This window comes from Rhinolophus sinicus, linkage group LG06, assembly GCF_036562045.2.
Source record: "Rhinolophus sinicus isolate RSC01 linkage group LG06, ASM3656204v1, whole genome shotgun sequence".
Classification (NCBI taxonomy): domain Eukaryota; kingdom Metazoa; phylum Chordata; class Mammalia; order Chiroptera; family Rhinolophidae; genus Rhinolophus; species Rhinolophus sinicus.
The window spans coordinates 156,665,605-156,689,564 of record NC_133756.1 but is presented as its reverse complement, the minus strand read 5'-3'; the positions used below and the strand labels follow the sequence as shown (position 1 = coordinate 156,689,564).

Genomic DNA, 23,960 nt, shown 5'->3' with positions numbered 1-23,960 from the left:
ATAAATATGATTAAGAGCCCAAGACCAAGGGAGACTCAGACTGATACCAAGCTCTCAATGTTCCTTTAGAAATTTAGCAATAAAAATGAAGGAAATGAAAAAATAGCGTTCACAGAACAAAATGGCTGGTTGTAAAATGCCTAGCACTGAGTTCAAACTTGGAAACTTTTGTCTCTTCATTTACTTGACTTCAGAAATGCAAAGAGAAAAATTTACATAGACTACCCAGGTACTTAACATTTCTGTGAACCCTTTCTGAAATTGGAGTTTATCGGTTGCATCCTCTGGGCCACTTAACCACCAAGCACTGAGGTCCTGTATGTGTTAATTCTTTATCTGCTCACACCCCTTCTAGCTCCCAAAATGACACTGTTCCCAGGGCAAATTAGAAGTGTGGAATATATTTGTTCTCTTGCAACCAAGAACATGTGCTTAATGTGGAGAATTCTGAGACACTCAGAATCATACACAAGGTGCAGACATCAGCTGTTCTGTCCCTATTATGGATGATGAGCATGTTAATTTTCTTTAACCCAATCTTCCTTTCAACCATCCTCCTAATACAACTACATTTGAATGTTTGCTTAAATCCGTTTTTACTATTTTCAGCATTATACCAAACTTTTAATAATTTCCTATTCTTTACTGGCTTATTTTTGAAAACATAATTTTTTCCTCCAATACCTTACAAGCGTTGTATAAATTGCCTGTCAATCTTTCCTCACATTGCAAAGAATGATGCATCACATAGTTTTTCTGGAGTCACCTGTGTCACCTCATGTTTCAGTCTAAACCAGTTGCTTCTGAGCATGCCACACAGCTATCACCCTGGGACTTCCCATTGCCCTGTTTTATGTTGAATTCCCTATATCCTTGATCCCCCATTTTTCTCTTTCTTAGTGTATTACTACATGTTGGCAGAACAAATTCTCCAAAAACGTGCTGAAAAAGGGTATCTGGGAGATTCTAGTTTTTGAGACTTTTCTCTTCTGAACATCTACTTTTTTATATCGTTGTATTAATTGAATTCTAGAGGGGTGTGGAGTTTGAACTGGAAAATACTCATTCACTCTATTTTCTTCTAGCATCTAGAGTTTGTTTTCAGAATCCAATGTAACTTTTAATTCCAAATATTTGTATGTGTCATGTATTTTTATCTCTGGAAACTTTTATAATTTATTTTAATCCCTAGAGGTAAGAAATACATGACGCTAAGATTTAATGTAAATCCCATACATTCATTTTACTGGACTGTCAGTAGCCATATTCAAACTAGAACAGTCCTGTGTACTTTGTTCTAAAATTTTTTCCATGTATTTTTTTAATTTAATTTTTTATATTAGTTTCAAGTGCACAAAACATTTAACCCCTCACAAAGTGATAACACCCCCCAAGTCTACTACCCCTCTGACATCATATATAGCTATTACAATACCATTGACTATATTCCCTATGTTGTACTTTACATCCTGTGAATATATCTATATCTTATCTCTATCTACCTATCTATCTATATATTATATATAATCTATATAGATCTATAGATATATAATTATTGTTGACATTCAATATTACTCTACATCAGCTTCAGGAGTACAGCACAGTGGTCAGGCATCTATACAATTTATGAAGTGACCCCCGCCCCGTAAGTCCAGTACCTACCTGATACCCTATATACCCATAGTCTTTACAACATTATTGATTATATTCCCCATACTGTATTTCACATTCTCATGACTATTTTGTGACTACCAATTTGTACTTTCTAATCCCTTCACCTTCTCCCCGATCCCCTAACCCCCTCCCATCTAGCAACCATCAGTGTTGTTTTTTTATACAATGGTTTTGGTTGTTTTTTTTTTAAGCTTTAACAGTTTATTTTATTTATTTATTTATTTATTATTGGGGAAGGGGAACAGGATTTTACTGGGGAACAGTGTGTACTTCCAGAACTTTTCTCCAAGTCAAGTTGTCCTTTTAATCTTAGTTGTGGAGGGCGCAGCTCAGCTCCAGGTCCAGTTGCTGTTGTTAGTTGCAGGGGGCGGAGCCCACCATCCCTTGCGTGACTCGAGTTGTTGAACCGGCAACCTTGTGGTTGAGAGCCCACTGGCCCATGTGGGAATCCAACCGACAGCCTTCGGAGTTAGGAGCACGGAGCTCTAACCGCCTGAGCCACCGGGCCGGCCCTAACCATCAGTTTTTTCTCCAACCACTCTGAGACACACTGTGCACTACTGCCCTGGCCCCAGCCTACCTCAAATAAAACCTGGGCTTGACTGAAGGATTTTTGCAAACCTCAGTGGAGAAAAGATAAGTAGAATCACTTTGCAACCTATAAAATAATCATTTAAAAATTTTGAGTTTTATTGTATTCAGATCCAAATTGAATATGAACCTATACATTATTAACTGTATGATTATATGATTATGAGTAAATTTCTTTCTTTCTCTGTCTCTGATCTTCCCTTTAAAATGGGAGTCATAATGCCTACTTGTAAGGGTTGTTATGATTAAATAAGATAAACATGTAACTAGCACAGAGTGAAAACTCATGGCTTCAAAGTCAATCTTAACTCCTTCCTCCAACCTCTCCTGACTTTTTATCAAATCTTAATGGTATTCTGAGGGTCAAATTAAACTGGATATTAAATGCAACACACCTAACAAAGAGCCTGAGGCATAGTACATATTCAATAAATGTTAATCTCCTTCCTTTGTGAGCTTAGGTTTTATTACTGTAAAGCTGTGTGACTCTCACTGTGCCACACTGTTTCTATAAAGAGTGACAGAAGGGAATGCTTTGTCAGAGGGATTCTAAACTAAGGATCATGTACTTTATATCACAAAAAATAGTGAAGGGCAGAATGTGGCTCCCTGTAAGAAAACAATTCCCCTGTATCCTTTTTTTCCTGAAGAAGGAGGAGGAGGAGGAGGAAGAAGAGGAGAAGAAAGAAAGAAGAAAAAAATCAACCAGGATGAAATATGAACTGTGAAAAGTGAATTAAACCATATTACAAAATGCGTGGAAATGTTCCTGAAAGAGGCAGGGGTTAAAAGCAGCTGACCTAAGTAACTGAAAAGCCACCCTTTGACAGTGTGCCTTAAGGCTAAAGATAAAAAAGAACTGTACGTATAATAAATGCCACACACTAGTAGGTAAATTTATTTCTTACAAGAATACTGGTTAGCAATTCTGGAACAACTTTCATGTACACTAAAATTAAACAGACAAGTAAATAAAATTTGGACAATTGTTACCAGGTTTCTTACATTCAGGAAATGGGTTATAAATAAGCATGATGGGAGAGGTGAGTGGTAGAATGAATCCTGTGGGGCTTTCTAAATATAGTTCAAAAGAAAGAAAGAAAAAGAAGAAATCAGGGCTCTCTGTAGAAATTAAAATTCTAGGTCTGCAACAGTGAATGAGCCTGGAGTACCTTACTGTTCTGGGAAATAAGAAAGTGCTAAAAACGGCAAGGGAGGGTTAGGGCATGTGAAAACTACAGAGGAGCCAACTCAGCTCTCAATGGCCAAAGATGGAAAAAATTTGAGCAACAAAATAAATATTTGTCATATCCCAAGAGTAATGTAAATGTTTATGAGTCCATACTGATATGAATGGATGATTTAGTAACTAAATAATGAGAGAGAAGGGACAAATCTTTTTTAAAAGAAGACTTCAAAAACTCAATGAAGAAGAAATGAGGAAAATGGAAAATCATCTTTCGAACATCACAGTAGTAATTACTGCAGGCCAATTCTACACATGAATGTTAAAATTAAGGGGTGAAACTTTAAGGAGAAATAGGGTACTTGCTTAGCCTCAAAATATTTATTACTGTGGTGGCTTTAACACAGGTCCACATTTGTTTTTATCTTCTTTTCTCCAGGAAGTGGAGCTCGTATCTCCTCCCCTTGAATGCGGACTGAAGTTATGAACTCACTTCTAATGAATAGAGAATTGAAAAGAGAAAATAGTAACTTTACAGAGGACACCCCTGGCAGACACACCCTTAATCAAGAAATCATGGTTAATCTCACCAATGATGTCATGCTGATATCATGAGTGCACCAGGTGTCCTGATAGGATGTGATAAGATCACTTTATCTGTATGGAATTCTTCCTGAAAACCCACAAAGCTGGTCTAATCATGGGATAATATCAAACAAACCCAAACTAAGGGGACAATCTACCAAAGAACCAAACAATGCTTTTCAAAAATGTCAAAGTCATGAAAAATAAGGGTAGTCTAAGAAACCATCGTAAGTGATAAGAGACTAAGGAAACATGACAACTAAGTACAACGTGGTATCCTGGATTGAATCCTGGAACAAAACTGGGCATTAATGGAAAAACTAGTGAGACTCTAATAAAATCTGTGGTTTAGTTAATGTTGCACGAATGATAATTCCACAGTTTTGATAAATGGACTATGTTTGTAAGACGTTAGTATTAGGGGAAGATGAATAGTCTATATGAGAACACTATACTATCTTTACAACTCTCCTGTAAATCTGAAAATGTTACAAAACATGTTGGAAAGTCAGTTTAGTACTTACCAGCACGTTCCTAGGTTGGAGGGTGGGGGTGGGGTGGAATGGGGTGGAGTAGGTGGGTTGGGGGTGGGGTGGGAATGTGAACTTTGGCTTTTGCCAATCTCTGTGGTATAAACCCTCCCACTACAGCCAATTTCAAATTCCCAAAATTGACTTGTGCTCCCTGAAAATTTAAAATCAACTCTCACAAGCCAATAAAAGCCCATTCAACACCACTGCATAAATTTTCAATTGCCTCTTAAGACTCAGAGTTGCTTCTCTTACCATCTCCTCTAATGTCTACAGTTCTCTCTCCAAATTATACCTCGCCATCTGCCCCTCACACATCAAAGTTAGATACACTACACTCTCTTGTCTGTCCCCTGAATACCCTAAGTTCTCCCTCGTTAGAGTCTTTTGCATGGATCTCCTTCTGTCTCTTCCCCTTCATCATGCTAACTCCCTGTCTTCTTTAAGACTTCAGTCTAGAAGAAAAATCTTCTGAAAGATTGCCACTGACGTGGCCCCTAACCTGGGTTAGAAATTCTTCCTACGTGCTTCCCAAGATTCGTAATCTCTCCCTATTATGGCCCTTGTTGCTCCAGGTTGTAGTTATATGTTTCTGTGGCTCAGTATGTTCCACTATGAGCAACTGCAGAGCAGGGACTGTGGGTCAGTCTCTACTGTAGGCCAAACTCCTAACAAAGCACGTGGCACATAGTAGGTACTCTCTAAATGACCATTGAATGTATTAAAACAGAAATAATTTGTATATACATATACGTATTCTGAAGAAGAGAGGCAAGAATTAGTAAAAAGTGTGGGAGAATCTTTGCAAATATGGTAAACAAGGAGCTAAGAGTAACGTGTGTGTGTAAACTAAAGACAGTGTAGACGACTCAGTTCAGTATCAAGAGAGGAAAATTAGTTTATAAATCAGATATACAAGTACTTCAGCAGTAGATTTATAAATCAGGAACCAGGCACAGCTCCAGCGTCCAACTGCCACCTTAAAAGGGAGCCACTGAAGTCGTTGGAGGGTATAGGAGGAGCCAGAGTGGAAGTGTGAGGGTTTGTGCACATCTGACCACAATCCAACCTCAGCCTCAACAATCCCAACAAACCAACAATGACAGCAAGTTCGTTGTCAAGTAGTTGTGATGCTGTTCCAAGTTTGCTTTACTTTTGTTTAACCCTCATAACAACTGTTGAGATAATTGATACTACCAATAAGGAAAAATAGGTCAGGGAGGTTAAGTAACTTGCTCAAATTCACACAGGCAATCAGTGACAGTATCAGAATTTGAACCCATATCTGTGGGATTTTAAACTTTTATTTATTTTAAGCATGTTTTTTCCAGGACCCATCAGCTCCAAGTCACATAGCTGTTTCAATCTAGTTGTGGAGGGTGCAGCTCACAGTGGTCCATGTGGGGACTGAACCGGCAACCTTGTTGTTAAGAGTTCCGCGCTCTAACCAACTGAGCTAATTGTCTGCCCCCATATCTGTGGGATTTTAAAGCCCTATTCTTTGTTTTGTTTGTTTTACACTTCATCACCTTGCTTGAAGAATAAGTGTTGATCTTGCTCTCAATGTCCCTGACCTAAACCATTATTTCTGTACCAGGTGTAAATGAACCTCAGCAGCTGATTGAAATAAAATCTTGAGGCTTGACCCTCCCACCTCAAATATAGTTAAAATTTGTCTTAATGATAACGATAATGATCTTTTTTTTTATTTGACAGTTTTTGCAATGCTGAGGTCAGCTAAAATCAAGAAACGTTTTTCTGCAAAGAACAAAAATCTGACTCATTTTTCTTCTCATTGGCTGGATGACTGTTGGATTTTAGAGAGAATGCATGAGGTAAAGATTATTCTCCCTGCCTCCTTTATACTACCTTGTAAAGCAATGGAGTAGATGGGTAAGAAGAAAAAGAACCGATTTCTGGGAACAACTTTGGCGTGGTGGTCATAGAAGGTACGAGGCCAAGAACACCTCAAGAAGGATGTTTGTCCTTCAGTACCAGGACACACAAATGGGATTTATAGTTAGCACAGCAAGGATTGAGCGAATGTCCAAGCTTCTCATGACTGGTGCCATGATAGCAGGAATATGTTTCACAGCCTCGTGTTCTCTTGAGTTCTGGAATGGAGCTCTAACTCATGGAGATTCGGGGTTGAATTTCTTTGCTCTCAGACCTACTTTAAGGAGGATGTGCTCCTGACTCCACAGAATAGGGAGGTGAGGAAATTACCTGCAAAATAAAACATCAATCTCCAAGAATAGCCTCATCCCTTCCCTCTCCTATCCCTTCCTGTTCTCATCATGATCATCACCAATAATAGTCCCTCACTGATTATCGCTGTGCTAAGGTGTTATGTACATAGTCCTTACAACAAACATCAGAAATAAACAAAAACGTTTTCATATCACAGTTAAGATACCAAAAATCTAGAAGCAATTTGTGATTTTTTCCCCCTGCGTATACAACTAAAAAGGGACAAGTTACAAGAAAATAATACCTTAATTCTATCTGTATAAAAAATGTGTGCTCTTAGGTATGAAATAACACTGTTTCCTCTTGCATTTACACCAGAATTCTTTTCCAGGCTTTATTCCATCTCTAACATTCAACCATCTGTAACTCCAAGAACCCCACAGATTATTATCACACAGAAGTCTCTTTCCAATTTCAAGAGTCAGAGACAACCTCAAACCCTAGAGGGAGGTTGCAAACCATGTGAATCAGTAGTCATGGAAACAAACCTACCTCTCCTGAATGACAGCAGTTTGCTTTGCACCCATGGCTGAGATGGAGATGGTTAGGCACAATTCCAGCAAGGTAAGGATTAGCATTAGAGACACAAGGTCCTAGGGGATATGATACCTACTGAGTTTGATAGCTCACATCAAACTCAGTAGAAACATTCAGAGGAAAAAAAATGTTAGCAGGAAACCAAACTACAACATTTCCCTCCCATAAAATGGAAATGCGTAAACCATAAATTAGGTTTAATACACAGTCACACACCAACACTCTCTAAGAGACCCAATATCAATCTAAAAGCATGGAAATATTTTTCCTGGAAAGAGAGATACATTGTATTTCTGTATCAAGGGATGGGAAGTAGTCATGGGGGAAAGAAGTTGCAGAGGCAAAATTCTGACACCATCACTACCATCTACCAGCTGGAAGAGGAGCAAACTAAGAAGGTGAGTAGGCAGTTTTTTAAAAATGCACCAAAAATGACCCCTCAACCATTTCATTAGTTGTACTTCCTATAGGTTCAGGCATTTTACACTATTTCTAAAAACTAAAACACTGAGCTAAAATATTAAATAAAAAATTACTTTTTTTATTACTGAGGCACCTAGAAGAAGCAAATACAAAATTGCTCTGGAGGGAAAATAACACAAAATCCACAGAAAAATATAATATATACATATAAACTGAGATCAATAAAATATAATGAAGAAATATAATGAAGAAAAACGAGGTCTCTAACGTCCATGAGTAGCATCAGTAAAGAGGAGAATTAGGAGTAAGTTAGGAAATAATAGTTCATATCATCAAGGGGAAATGGATGGATTTGAAGGAAAATATTAATTTCTAAGTTGACCTCAGAAAAGGGAGAATGCCTAAACACAAACGAAAAAATACTTATTTGGAAAGGTTATTAAAGATCTTTTCCTTTGAAAATATCATACTCAAATAAATTCAAAATTGAAATCATCCAAATTTTCAATAAGTCATTATTTGAAAATCCCAGACCACAAAGAAAATTATTAGGCTCCCAATTAAGTTTTAGGAAGCAAGATGGGGAATGAAAAAAAAGTTCTTAATTTAATCTCTCTGAGGATTTTAATAACAGTGGTGGTAGTAATATGGATAATAATGCAACAGTGTTCTATACACTGTTTTAATGGCTTATCAAATATTAACTTATTTAGTCCTTGTACCAACCATGTGAGATTGATACTGTTACTATTCTCACTTTAAAGATGAGAAAATTGAAATGCAGAGGTTACCTAATTTGCCCTTCATTGCAGTGCCAATAAATGGCTGAGCTGAGATTCAAATCAAGGCAGAATGGTAACTGGTATATTATTTTTCTGTATACTTTAGGTTGTTTGAAATATTTTATAATGAATCATAATGTTTTAAAACATACGTTTGATGCGGCACCCGTGTAAATGCATAAGTCCGGTAACGATGAAGACTGACAGCTCTTGAATGACAGGCTGTTAACTGCTAAATTTATTGATAGAAAAATAAACCCCACTAGTGCAATTGTAGCACTGGCAATGTTCATCCCGAAGCTGCTTTGCATCTAAAAAGCAATGATTTTCAATTAATATAGGCAGCACAATTCATTTAAATAAACATCAATTGAATGTTGTTTACACAACCAGCAATATCCTAGATGCTGGGTAAACTAAATGAACAAAGATACAAAGGTCCCCACCCTTGTGGAGCTTACATTCTACAAGCAATGATAAAGAAAACAACCAAGTATACTAATAGGTAAATTATATAGTATTTTTAAAAGAAATTAAGTGCTATGGGATAACAGAGTGGAGTAAAGAAGATGTGGAAATCCAGAGAGAGGAGTGGAGGTTTATGATATTAAATAGGGAGAGGCATTGAAGAGCTGAGGGAGGTAGCTTTGAGGATATCTGAAGGGATGTCCTCTAGTCAAGGAAACACTCAGTTCTAAGCCCTGAGGCTAGAGAGTCCCAGGTACATTCTAGGGAAGCAAGGCTGGCAAGGTGGTTGGAGGGGGAGTGACCAAATGTAAACAATGTCTGGAAAAGAAGAAAGGGAGTGACCAGATAGCAGATCAGGTAGGGAGGGACCTTCAGGTCATGGAAAAGATTTTGGTTCTTACTCTGAGAAAAACAGGTACTTTAGAACACTATGTGCAAAGGGGAAAGACAATTAGATTTCTTTTTTTTTTTTTTTTTTTAAAGGGAACACTCAAGTGAGACTAGTTTAGATAGGGCCAAGTTTGGAAGGAAGGAGCTGATTAAGAGAGCGATGGTAGATTAGATGAGGTGTTATCAGTAGAAAGATGAGAAATGGTCAAAATTAGATATAGCTTGAACGTAGGGTCAACAGGATTTGCTGACAAATTAGATTCAAGATTGTTCAAGAAAGAAGAATAAGGGATAATTCTAAGGATTGGGACCTGGAAATCGGGAAGGACGGATCCAGTTCCCATCCACTGACATGAGGGGGACAGTGGATGGAGAAGGTTTTTGGAGGAAGATTAGGAGTTGAGTTTTGGACCTTTGGAACTCTAAGTAGATGCGATCAGATATGGAGCAGTCTTGTGCTCAGAAGAGAGATCTAGGCTAGAAGTATTAATTTCAGAGTTGTGGGCATACAGATGTCATTCAAAGCCATGAGGATGAATGAGATTGCCAAAGGAGTGAGTAGAGCAGGTGACAAAGAATTCAGCTTCGGGATACCCCAACATTAAAAGGTAGAAGAGAAGAAAAGGAACTAGGAAAGGAGATTGAAAAGGAGAAACTAAAAACATAGGAGGAAAACCAGCCAATCAATCAAGGTGCCCTTGGAAGCAAGTGAAGAAATCATTGGAAGGAGTGAGTGATGAACTGTGTGCTAAATGTTGCTCATGGGTCGAGTTCAATGGCGATTGAGAATTGACCTTTGTCCTACCGTTGTAGAAGTCTCCAGTGAGCTTATGGAGAGCAGTTACAGAGGTGTGACGGGAAAGAAAATAAAGCCTTATTGGAGTGGGTTTAATTTAAACGGGTTAGATAGGAATTGGAGCCAAAGTACAGAGAATTCCTTTAAGGAGTTTAGCTAGAAAGGGACAAATTGTGCTTGTGGCTAGCAGGAGAAAACAAGGTTGAGATATTTTTCTTTCAAGAGCGGTAAGTGGATGCTTATAGGCCAATTAAAAAGATCTAGTAGAAAGAGAATTGGAGTGTGGGGAAAAAAGGAACAAAATCAAGGATTCAAGTAGGGGTACTGGCTTTGAAGAAAATCACAGAGGTCACTGATGGTAAGAGGAAAGAATGAAAAAAATATACTGGTATGGATCTGGTCAATGAGGTAGATATTATAGTGTGGGTCTGGAAATGCTGATGGCTTTAGTTTCTCAGAATATAGGAAGCAAGGTCATCACCAGAAAGTAAAGATGAGAGAAAAAGGGTTGGTGTTTGAGGAGAAAATATAAAGGACAAATAGCCATCTAGGAAGGAGGGAGAGTGAATGGACTAAGAAAGTAATATAAATAGGTAGATGATTTAGTTAGAACATATAATAAAGACCTAGTAATTGTTTAATAGCTCATCAAAGGAATAAAATTTTTGGCTTTCAGTTGTGGTGGGAGAGTTTATACTCAAAATAATTAGAATTGCTCAAATTTAACAATACACAAAAATCAAGAAGGTTTTTCTAAGCTTCAGATTCATCAAATACTCATTAACCATCCCACTAATCATATTCACAATCTGTATGATTTTCTGATGATCTACTATGTGAATGCCTTAAGAAAATTAATTTTCTTGTGCATTAAAGAGACCCAGTGTCTCTGCTGGATTTACCAACCTCTACTCTCCTACTATTAATGGAGAACATTTCTACTCCTGTGGCCATAGGGAAAGAGGAAGAAGAACTGCTACTTACCGATGTTCTTGTGGGTTTTTCTCCCAGCTGCAACAGATATGGATCCTGAACTAATAAACTGTTTGAAAAGAGGAAATGAATCAGATAAAAAAATATTAAGCCTCAACTAGTTTTTCTAGTTCCTCCCATGATTAGCAAATATCTAGCAAGTGACAAAAAAACTTTTTAAAATTCACGTCCAGAACACAAAATTATACTTGATGTTGCTCATCATGTTATATGAATAAAATTTTAAATTAGTTTAAATTTTGAGTAAATTTATAATATTTTCATTTTGTTTTAAGTCTGGCTTTTTACAGGTTTATGTGGGTGTGCATACTTTAAAAACATAAAATAAATATATAGATATAGATATTTACTGCAATGTAATTACCTTTATGCTTATATTTATTTTAAATGTAAATAATATTTATTTACATACACATGTGTATATATATGTAATATCATTCTCACATTCTTACCCAAGCTTCAGATAAGGGTTTGATTTATTGGACTAGATGTTCTAAAAAATCTTTTACAAATATTTGAGTGTCTATATTGATGTATCCACTACTTTTTAAATTATTATTTTGCTATGCTATTGTTTCCATGACTCTACTTTTGATAAATTGAATTCTCCACATGTTCATGGTTTTCTCAAAACCTCATTGTATTTTTTACCTCAAATCTCACAACCATTTACCAATGGTTTACCACTCCTATGGTCTGAGGGGAAAGTTGCCAAAATCATGCAGAGCAAAGGCTTGCTACCTACAGTTCAATTATTGAATTCTGGCCAAACATGAAGGAACAGGCTTTGAATTCTATTTCAAATAACGCAGCGGTTATCACAGGAACCTCCTGAGTCACTGCAGCTTTGTGCTTAAGAGCGTATGCTCAGTGTTCTGATCCCATCTTCAGCTCATGTTCATTCTGTAACCTTAGAATAATTATCAAACCCTTCTTTGATTCAGTTTATTTTTCTGTAAAATAGAGAGGTGCATGTCCCCATGTTAATATTACTTACCTTATAGCTACGTGGGGATAAAATGAAATATAACAACACATAGTCAGGGTTATATATGTGCCAAGCACGCAGAAAGCACTCAAATTATTAACAATCGCTAAGGTTTTTATACACATTTTTCCATTTAATTTCACAGTGACCCAAAGAGAAGGTCCTCATATTATTTCTACCTTCCTAGTGAAGAAACTGAAGGGTGAGAGTTTCCAAAGTCACATAGTTGATAAGGATGAACAAGAAAAAGACTGGAGAAGGGAAGGAATCACACAGTCGATATATACAGCAGGGCATGTATACAGAGGGAAGGGGAGCGAGACGAGGGCTTAGTTGAAGGTAAGGCCAGATCTGAAGGGTTTTGTGCCATGTTGTGGACCTTAGACTCTGCTCTGTAGGTGAGACAGCGCCAGAAAGAAGCTTCTAGCAATGGGAATCCAATGGTCAGATTTGTATCTTAGTGTTGATGCTAAAAGAGTGCAACTCTGGCTCTTTCTTTCTTCTTTCTTCTTCTTCTTCTTCTTCTTCTTCTTCTTCTTCTTCTTCTTCTTCTTCTTCTTCTTCTTCTTCTTCTTCTTCTTCTCTCTTTTGATAAACTGACCTCATTTTTTGGGAAAAGAAAATTCTTTTCTGGTTGAGTAATTTAAACATTTTATTATTCTTTTTTCTACAATACGGAAAATTTCCATTCAGGTAACCAGAATTCATTATGCAAAACAAATGTGTACCCTGGCTTTTCTCGAAAAATTCAGATTCTAACTATTCCATCAAAATGATATTAACTATCTAAAATTTTCAGAAATATAAAATCCAAATTACACATTTTGAACTGTATCCAGAAATAGCAGATAATCTTTTGTCAGAATATGAGATCCGATTTGGGCCAATAAATTTTAGCCAAATTATAAGCAATTTCTTTTTAAAGGAGATCAGAAGGTCAGTGATTTTCAAAAAATAAAAACATGAATAAATTAAGAGCCCAAGACTTGTTATACATTTCTTTCTTTTTCATTTGCCAATTACAGGTTCTATTCACTATTTTCAACTAAACTTTCCCATCTTAGATTTTATGGTAGCATTTTTGTTTTCATGTTTACTCAAAGACTGAACATGTATAAATTCTCAAGGTTCTAGCACCGGAACAAACAAGCAAAACAAACAAGCAAAACCAAAAAAACCATCTGGTAAGTGATAATCAAATGACAAAGCTGAATAAATAAATTTTTAAATCACCCAGATTTTAAAAAATCACCTAGCTTATTTTCACTGGTTATATTTTGACCCAAACAGGGGATATCACTCTTCTGATTTTCAGACAGTAATCAGCAGGTAAATTTCTTATCTCCCAAACCAGGACTCTCTGGATGTACTACACAAGCCAATTCATCAATACTCATTTTTCATTCAATTTTATTAGTATCCACAAATTGAATACATGGGTAGTAAACTAATGTTTGGGACTTAAATTGTTCTCAGCAAATGTAATTTCTTTTAATCAGAAAGAAAGATGTTTTTGTTTTTAAAACTTGTTTGTGTCAAGAATTACAAATCAAACCTACAGCATGCAACCTTCAAATTACCTAAGAACAATACTTCAATAATCAAACACATTGCTAGCCATGGTATCTAAGAAATGATCTATGGTCAGCGTATTTGAATACTCACAAATACAGCACCCCATATCAGATAGCCTGTGTAGAAGGTAAAAAGAAAAAAAGAAGTGCCTGAAGAGATGGGATAAGGTTTGTAAGGAACCCAGAAAAACTCCCAGAGCCAGAATTATTGCTCCATTCAGGATCTGGATGGCCTGTAAGAAGGAAAAGAAAAAAAAGCAGAATGGTCATATACTGGTGTATACTGAGAAGAGACCGTTTAAATTTTCCTCAGAAAGGAGATATCAGGAGGTCAAATATATGGTGATGGAAGGAGAACTGACTCCCACCACTTCCATTGGCAACCCTACATCTTTACCTTCTTCCCTACTTCTGTTCAATCTCGCAAACACTTTTTGAAAGTGGCAGAACAACAGATATACGGGAAAATGCTCAACTTCACTAGCTATTAGGGAATACAAATCAAAACCACAATAAGCTGTTAGAATGGCTATCATCAACAAGACAAGTAATAAAAAATGTTGGAGATGTTGTGGAGAAAAAGAGCCTTCATACACTGCTAGTGGGAATATAAATTGGTACAGACACTAGAGAAAACAGTATTGCGATTCCTCAAAAAATTAAGGATAGGATTACCAGATGACCCAGCAATCCCTCTTCTGGGTATCTACCCAGAAAATCTGAAAAGATTTACTTGTAAACATATGTGTACCACTGTGTTCACCGCAGCATTATTCACGGTGGCAAAGACATGGAAATGTCCTTCAATAGATTGGATAAAGAAGATGTGGTACATATACACAATGGAATATTACTCGGCCATAAGGAAAGATGAAATACTGCCATTTGCGACAATGTGGATGGATGTTGAGATTATCATGCTAAGTGAAATAAGTCAGACCTAAAAAATCTTAGACTTCACTCATATGTGGGATATAAAACTGAAAGCAACAAAGAAACAAGACAAGCAAACAAAGAAACAAAAACTCATAGACACAGACACCGGTTTAGCGGTTACCAGAGGGTAAGGGGGAGGGAGAGTGATAGAAGAGTGAAAAGTTGGTCAAATCTATGGTGATGGAAGGAGAACTGACTCTGAGTGGTGAACACACAATACAATATGTAAATGGTGTATTATAGAAATGTACACTTGAAACCTATATAATTTTACTAACCAATGTCATCCCTATAGATTTAATAAATATTTAAAAGGTCAAAAAAAGACATACATATGTATAATAAAAAACAAAGGAAGTAGCAGAAGAGTAAAAGAGATAACTGATAACATAAATTGAGTCGAACTATCTTCTCTGCATGTTTTGGGGTCATAATATGATGAGGGCAGATAGGCATTAAGCAACATTTTACTCAATCTTTCCCTCAATCCAATTTTTAAATTTAAAATACAGAACATGAGTTCATAGAATTCAGCCTCTTGATATAGATGGTCAGACTGGAGTCCACTGTTCAATGTTGATAGGATGTTTCTATCATGAGATTATGCCTCTACATTTCTTTTTTTCTTTTCCCTGGTTGAGGCAGTTCGTCTCCAATTGTCGGTTGGCGGCTCACAGCAGCTCATGGCGGCTCTCGCGAGCCCGTGGCTGCTGCCCCCGGCAGCTCACACTAACCTCCTGCTGCTCACGGCAGCATAGCTCCAGGGAGACCCATTGTCCACAATCTTAGCTGGAGAGGGTGCAGCTCACTAGGTGGGAATCGAACCCATGACCTCCGTGTTAGGAGCACTGCGCTCCAACCACCTGAGCCACCGGGCCGGCCTGCCTCTGCCATTCTATTCCCAGGTCTAAAATATGCAGCAGTCTTTTATTAAAGGAGCAATGCTATTGATGGCATGTTGAATAACTCAGAAATTCCTCCATATGAGCATGAATAAGGTTTTCCATGTGATAGTTATTAATATTTTCTTTCATCTTAAGGCAATTTCTAAAATAAGGCTGACTTACCCAAGAGCTTGTAGTTCCTCTTTCTGGTAATTTTGTGATCTATCAGTGAGTTGGTAAACAGAATTATTCGCCACCTCTGGTTCCACCCGGCTTCCTGGGGTACCACCTGCTGAGGCTGTGCCCAGCTCTGTATTAACTACTTCTTGGGAAGCCATATAGGATTGGTAATTGCTGTAATAGGAAAGAGCCCCTAAAGCTTTATGTTTTCCCTTTTACCACTAGCTAATAATATTTTTGTGTGTAATAGAAAAGTTCGATTCTGGTCATACATCAAAATGAATTTCCATGAATGGGGCAGGAGGGCAGAATAACAGAGTTTTTTACATTGTCTAGTGCCATTTTGTCTTGGAGCAGTAGACATCATTAAATCATTGTAGTAGACATGGGTACTTCACTTTGGAACAGTAAGGAGCAATTCCTTTCTCATTTTTACATGCACTTATATATTATATAGTCCCTGCCTGTCTTCAAATCAATCCTGGACAACCAGACATATGGTTTCATTGAGCAGTGATCTCTTATGTGAGAAAGATGGCTTTAGTCACATTCCAGTAACAGTAATAGGTATCATTTATTGAGTACTTACTGCTATGTGCCAGGCACTGTCTAATTGCTGTGCATGTGTTAATATAGTTAATCCTCCCAACAACTCTGTGTTGCAATATTATTCCCATTCTAAAAATGAGAAAATTGAGGCATAGACAGGTTGACCAATTTACCCAAATTTACACAGCTCATATTCTAACAGAGACCTTCTACTTTAAGGTTTGACATTTTGAAAAATCATTATCCTATAGAGTACTATATGGAAGATACCTTTCTGCTTAGCAGTATAGCAGTGGAAAGAGTTTAAGCACTATGAGAGAGCCAAGTTCAAACCCAAGTATGTCCACTTATTAGTCGTATGATCTAGTAGTGGAAACCGCAGTTTTCACATCTGTAAAATGAAAACACTCTTAATTTCATATTAACACTGCAAGGGGAAACTTTGGTAATGTATGAAGTCCCTAATCTAGTAAAGAGCTGGTAACTGTGACTTTTAACTTATACTCTGCCTTGTGTCAAAAAGGACTTAAAGTATTGTATATAGAGCCACCAAACTACTCACTCATTATAGCAAAAAAATACATATCCCTAAAATATACACAGTATGTTTAATCTTGAACAATGTAACTTCCTGGTATGCAGTGTCCTTCAAGACAAAATAATTACAAAATGCTTTTACCACTGATGAAGTGGATTTTGTGAGATTAACCACAAACCCATGAAGCACTGATGAATTCTGTCAAAACTATTGACTTTGAGTTTAGAATAGTATCTTAATTTCCACTTTTCTCTGGAAATTACATGGCAGATCCAATTTCCTAATAGCGTTACTCATTTCTGTCAAAATAAACCCATGTCACTTCCTTTCAGGAAAATGTTTACCTTTCTGGTTCTTTATTGTAGGGGGTATATGTCACGCTTATTCAATCATCGAGGCACTAAAGAGGTGAAGGTCAGAACCCATTCTAACTTTATCATATTGGTAATTGCTATTTTACGCCTCCCAAAAGTTTCCTACCAACACTGATTTTCATGCCTGCATTAAGGTAAAGGCTCTGTTTAAGCACCGGTGAATGTAAAACGACAGGAGCTCGTACCTCCCATACTCAATTCTGGGCACAGAGTCTAGGAATAAGGGAAGATCAAAACAGTTCACAACAAGCCCTATTTTACTGAATGCCCGATGTATTCTGTATTAGATGTATAATAATAAGAATGGCCAGCAGCAGAAAATCGTCTTTAAATCCTTCGCCCATCTATGTTAAACATCATCTTGCAAAGCCCAGCCTTAAACTATATCTGCTGGGAACTATGTATATATTTTAGCTGAAGTATCAAATACACTAAAATGTATGTAAGGTGGGGAGCACGGCTCCTTCATAGTCAGAGGTTACTTGACTGCTTCTCCAGCTTCCTTCCTCACCCCTCGCTATCTCACAGCTCAGTCCAGCCTTCTGTATTTCTTTCAGACTTCCCATGTGTCAAGAGCTCAAACGTCTTGAACTTTTCTCAGTGCTACGCCCCTCCTCCTGAAACATACTTCTCAGACTCCACTTGGATTATTTCCGCTCTTTTTCCAGACTGACCCTCAGCCACACATGATACTTTAATGGATGACGCACCCCGTTCAGTGACTCTCAGAATCCCCTCTGCCTCCCTTCTCATTCTGCTTACCAGTCTCAATTGACTGGTACTTATTTGTACCTCCCTGTCTTGTCACCGTAGGAACTCCAGTGCCTGGCTCGGTATCTGTCATATGGTGGACATTCGGCTACCACGTTTAATGTATCAGTGAATTTTTGGTCTGGCCTGATGTCGCCGTGACTTCCAGATGGATGATAATGAAAAATACATTGGCAAGGATTGGAACCTCTCACGCTGAAAAATTCCAGAGCAGTCCCGGACGGAGGAAATCTATTCTAACCACATTATTTAACTTGAGTTTAAAAAAAACTAAATATCAGGGAGAATTGTTAGCCTTCAGGTAAAATAAACGATGTTCTATAGCTTAGCTTTTTTTTTAATGGATAAAATGTAGATTTCCTAAGAACCCACCAGTTAGGTTCACTTATCTAGTTTTTAGTGCATGTCAGGCATTGTTCTAAGTGTTTTACTCACGTTAACTAATCTAGTTCTCACCACACCCGTAAGAAAAGGTAAGACTGCTATGATCTCCATTTTACAGATGAGGAAGCTGAGCATCAGAGGAGTTAAGGAACTTGCCCAAGGCCACGTAGCCAGCAATTTGAGGAGCTAGGGATCAGAAACTGGCTGCCTCTGGAGTATCATTACCCTATACTGTCCCCCTGAGTTTATACAGAAACTCACTCACCAAATCCCCTACCTCAGGAATGTCCAGACCATCCCTCATGACCAGAGCTGGCCGCCATTTAATATGAGTGCAGGATTTAATATACCTAAGGGGTATACATCTGCGTGTATGTGAGCCCACACCTACATTTCTCCAAATGCATAACTACATAATTATACCTAACATTTTTTACCACGGCACCAGAGTAATAATCAAATTTTAAAGGAAACTATCCTTCTAGCTCGATGTTCCATATCCCTACAAGCAACCGAGCAGAAAACTTTGCAGACATCCTCAGTTGCCCACTTGGGTGACACCTTTAAGAGACAATAAAGAAAGGGGCGAGGGACTCTGTAGGGTTTACCTTGGGGGCTTCAGAACTTGACAGACGTCTTTCCTCTCAAGCCCTCTTGTTGTGAGCAGGAGACGGTAATGATTGCTACAGTGTCTTTTCCAGAAAAGGGCAGCCTCTAACTCAGGCTTAACGTATCATTGCCTTATGCAACACTTTAGAGGGGTCAGTGAAAATGTTTTGTGGGGGGACTGACGAGTGTGCTAACTACATGTGTGTCTGAGGCTTCTCGGCTTTCACTGTGCTTTCCTGAAGGTGCAGTGTTGATTAGAAAACTGGTGCCAGGAGAAACTGTCTTCTGGCTTTGAGACATTGCCTTAGCATATTGTTGGAACAAGAAATAGAAGCAGAAAATATGGGTAGCGGGGTAGGAAAGGGCGCTGGAATGGAGGAAGAACAGTTATTGGCATAGAGAGAAGACAAAGTCAGATAGCAAGCATAATGTCTGGAGGACAGAGGAGGTCACCTGTTATCACACTCAATTCTCACCAGCGTGGAGAGGTTAATTAATCTGCCAATATCATAGATATGAAAATGATGCAAATAGTAGCTTAAATTCATTGACTGCTTACTATGTCCCAGTCACCATTTTAAATGCTTTCCACGTATTAACTCATTTCATCCTCACAATAACCCAAGACATAGGGACAACTATTAACCTGATTCCACAGAAGAAAAAACTGTGGCATTGAAATCTTAACCAGCTTTCCCAACATCACACAGTGACTGGGCAAGCTGTGTGCAAAACTTAGGTTCTGGGTCGAGTGAATCAGAGGTGTGCCTGCTGCCCCAGTGTGATTTTAATAACGCCTCCTCTCACTTTTAAAAGTGTACCAGTTTAGATGATAAATTATATAATCATTCTAAATAAATATGTGTCCTGAAATAGTTGGTGGGCAGATCAGAGCCGAGAGACAGAGAGAGTAAGGAAATATAGAACACCTGAAGATTCAAATGACAGTCCTTTAGAAGGGCACGGGGCAGGGCCTGAGAAAGAAGAAATGTTCACAACACACTGGGTGAGGGCCCAGTTTTGGAAACTGGAGCATACGTGGGGACTTGGCCACAGGAAAAGAGAGGGCCAGATACCATGACCGAAGCACAACTTGGGGAGGGGAGACTGTGAACTCTGGGGCACTGAGTACAAAGTGAGCAGGGGCCCAGCAGCCAGGAAAACTCACTGCACTGGCTCTCTGCAGCCAGGGCTGGGACCTGAGCCTGGAGCAGAGGCTCTGAAGAAGGGGCCGAGGACAGAAAAAACCTAAACAGAAGCCATGAAGAAATAGCTGGAGGATGTGGTAAGAGATGATTCTCTTGCCTCATTTTAGCCAGAGCCATTGCAAATGGAATACTGAAGAAGAAAAGGACAGAAAGTACCTTAAAAGAAAGAGGGGAAGAAATATGAGGAAGTGAAAAATAAGAGCTATCCATTCAACATACTAGTTTTTAATTTAGACTTGCAGAAAGAGCTCTGCAAGGAAATAACTTAAACCCTAAGACTTCAGTTATCGCATTTGTCAATTTAAACTCATCGTACCCACCTTCGAGAATAGTGCAAAGATTAAATGACAGAATGCCTGTAATGGTCTTAGCAACTAAGACCTTTACACAAATAGTAATACATAACTCTGTGGGTTATTAGGATTAAATAAGTTGTCACAACATGCTGGTAGTATTGCTTGACATACTCGCACATTAAGCCATACAGAAGTGTCACCTCTTAGTGTATTAACTGCAAAGGCAGATGCCCGTTATGACAACGTTTAAGTTCTTTGTTTGACTAGTAAACAGCCATAAGCAGCATTTTATTGAAAATGATAAGACAGCATTTTTAAAAATGTAATGACAAATATCTTGGCAAAATCCATTTCCAGAGGCACATAGCATCTGAAATGTACATTCATCCGAAATGTACTGAATAATTAATACCATCATTTAATTATCATAACTTATATAAGAAATCTCCTCCAAGCCAGAAGTGATTTTCTGGTGTATTACATGGACAGACTCCCTCTTGAGTGAAAAGAAGGTGGCACAAGTAGGTGATAAAATGATCATCTAATGAATTACTTGTAAGTGGCAGGATGAGGCTATGCTTGACCCCCATTAGTCAATTATTTCAAGTACAGAAGAATCACATCAGGGACAAAGGAAAGCCTGACATCAAATTTCAGTTAAGAGAGTGGTTCTTAAATTCTAGAATGTAAATTTAATTTCTTCTGCAATAATTATTCAAATATGATATACATTAAGTTATTTTTAGGACCCAACTTTACTGTTTAATTAGGAGAGCACACACAAGTTAGAGTGCTTCACATAAAAGGACTTTGTCTTTCCTGGGAGTTAATATATCAAATTTTAATTTCTGCACAAATTTTAGTTTCTGGCACATTTATATACCTCTCTTTTTTAATTCTTACTAAAAAATATTTATTTTGGAGGTTCACGTCAAATAGCTCAAACTAACGTCATTGAGAACATATTGCTGCTGAATTTATTATATAGGACAGAAAATAAAATTTAAGTGGGTAATATAAAGCATCTAACAGTTAACATTAAATTAATAAGCCATATCCTGAATGAATAATATCTAAAATCACATCTTCACTGAAACAGGACCTTCACTGAATTAGGGTTTTTTTAGGGATCAGATACCTAAAAAAAGATCTATATCAATTATTTTTTGGTACAAAAAAATTATTTTTCCAACAAAATTCTTGATAGTAATTCCAAGTTTCCATTTTTCCAAGAAGATGGCGGCTGGGCTGGCAAGCGTGGATGGCGGTTTGCGGACAGTGTGGATCCAGTCTCCAGTGAGAGTATAGTGCCGCCAGAGAGAATATAATGGTATGACTCCCCTACCTTTGGCTCCGTGGGTGTTCCTTTTTGGCCTCACCATATCCTGCGTTCTTGTATGGGGAGCGGGAGCAGAGACCCCGCAGGCCGCCCCGCATGACAAATGGCGCAGCGAGCAGGGTCTCCCGCATGACATGCCACTATAGTCTCACTGTAGGCACTATAGTCTCACTAGAGGCAGGATCCACATGACCTGCAACCTGCTGTCCTCTTCTCTGCCTGCCAACCAACCTACTGACCGACTGACCAACCAATGCAGCTGTGGCAGTTATATCAGTGGCTAACTGGCTAACTGCTTACAGCTGACGGCCAACTAGCCACAGCTGACGGTCATCTACTACCCGAGCCAGCACCTTTCCATGTGAGGCCGAGAGCCTGGAAACTGCTCTCTGGGACTCTATCCCCACAGGCTTGCAACAATCCAAGGAGCATGTATTCAAGAAAAATCATGAAATTTCAGTGAGAACAATGAGCTTTGTGACATTTTAACTTGCTCTGTACCAATTCCCATCTCCCCAGCTCCACAGTAGCCACAAAAACCAACAGTCTTGCAAACCCAAAGGGAATAGAATAGTTTGGAACTCTCCAAAAGCCCCATCTCCAGAGATTTGTTATTATTTGAGCTGTCTGGCAGGTTTTCTGAAATACTGGTCTTTATTTGACTTGACTCAGAGTGTGCTCAATCTGAACTGACCTATAACAAGTAAAGAAATTGAATTAATAATTAAACACTACCCACAAAGAAAAACCCAGGTCCAGAAGTCTTCACTGCTGAATTCTACCAAACATTTAAAAAATTAATACCAATGCTTCACAAACTCTTCCAAGAACTAGAAGATGGAACATTACTCATTCTATGAAGGCAGTATTACCTTGATACCAAAACCAAAGACATAACAAAAAGAACTACACAGACCAATACACCTTATGAATGCAGACACAAAATTCTTTAATAAAATACTTGCAAAGTGACATACAGATCAATGGAACAGAATAGAGACAGCCCAAAATAAACCCATAGTATATGGTCAATTAATTTACAACAAAGGAGCCAAGAATATATAATGGAGAAATGAATGGTGCTGGGAAAGTTGACAACCACATGCAAGAGAATGAAACTGGACCACTATCTTACACCATACACAAAATTAACTCAAAATGGATCAAAGACTTGAATATAAGACCAAATCTCCTATAAGAAAATATAGGCAGTAAGCTTCTTGACGTTGTTCTTAGCGATGATTTTTTGGATTTGACGCCAAAAGCAAAGGCAACAAAAGCTAAAATAAAGAAGTGGGATGACCTCAAACAAAAAAGCTTCTGCACAGCAAAGGAAGTTATTGACACAATGAAAAGGCAACCAACTGACTGGAAGCAAATATTTGCAAATCATATGTCTGATAATGGGTTAATATCCAAAATATATTAAGAACTCATACAATTCAATAGCAGAAACATAAACAATCTGAAATCCCATTGCCTCTTCTTCAAAGGAAGAATGTCAATCTCTACCAATATCTAAGTTTCAGTGCTTCTTCTGTTGGACAGCTGCATGACCTGTGGTAAATTGTTAGCCTTTTTTGCCTCAGTTACTTAATATGAAAATTGGAAACAATACCTTCTTTCTAGTGTTTCTAGATTTTAGAAGATATAGGAGTACAGAAGATTTACAAGTGCTTGTAAAGTCATAATAATATATACATCATATAGTCTCCCCTAATGGGTCATGGGCTCTTCAAGGTCAATTCCTGGGTTCCATTGGTCTTTTTATCCTAAAAGTACCAAACTCAGGTATCATAGAAATGAGCAGGTTCTCCATCTATGGCCTTGGCTGCACCTATCTCGCACTGGCCCTAAGCACAGTGCCACTGCATTAAGATCAGGAGATTAGTTTATTATCTGAAATGGTCACAGTTCTTACCTCCTTCTGAATCCCACACTCGGTGACGAGATACTTAAACTCATATCCCTTCTCAGTTATTTTGGTTGCAGGACAGCCAAGTCCCAGAGACACTCCATCAGAATGCAAAAAGTGAGCATGGCCAAGTAGAGTCAATTCGACCACAGCCCAGAACATAGAAGAAGTACATCCTATGGAGACTGTTGAAAGAACCCCAAAAAGAAA

At 38.1% G+C, this 23,960-nt stretch overlaps 1 protein-coding gene across 1 annotated transcript; it reads right to left on the bottom strand.

Moving 5' to 3' along the window:
* Positions 1-6,036: 6,036 nt before the first annotated feature.
* On the bottom strand, positions 6,037-15,925 carry MS4A3 (membrane spanning 4-domains A3). Its single transcript, XM_074337168.1, is given in 7 exon segments — positions 6,037-7,340; positions 7,343-7,409; positions 8,711-8,861; positions 11,193-11,254; positions 13,859-13,903; positions 13,905-14,000; positions 15,767-15,925. Coding segments are annotated over 7 exon segments (630 nt in total). The 3' UTR covers positions 6,037-7,290.
* Between the last annotated feature and the right edge of the window lie 8,035 nt (positions 15,926-23,960).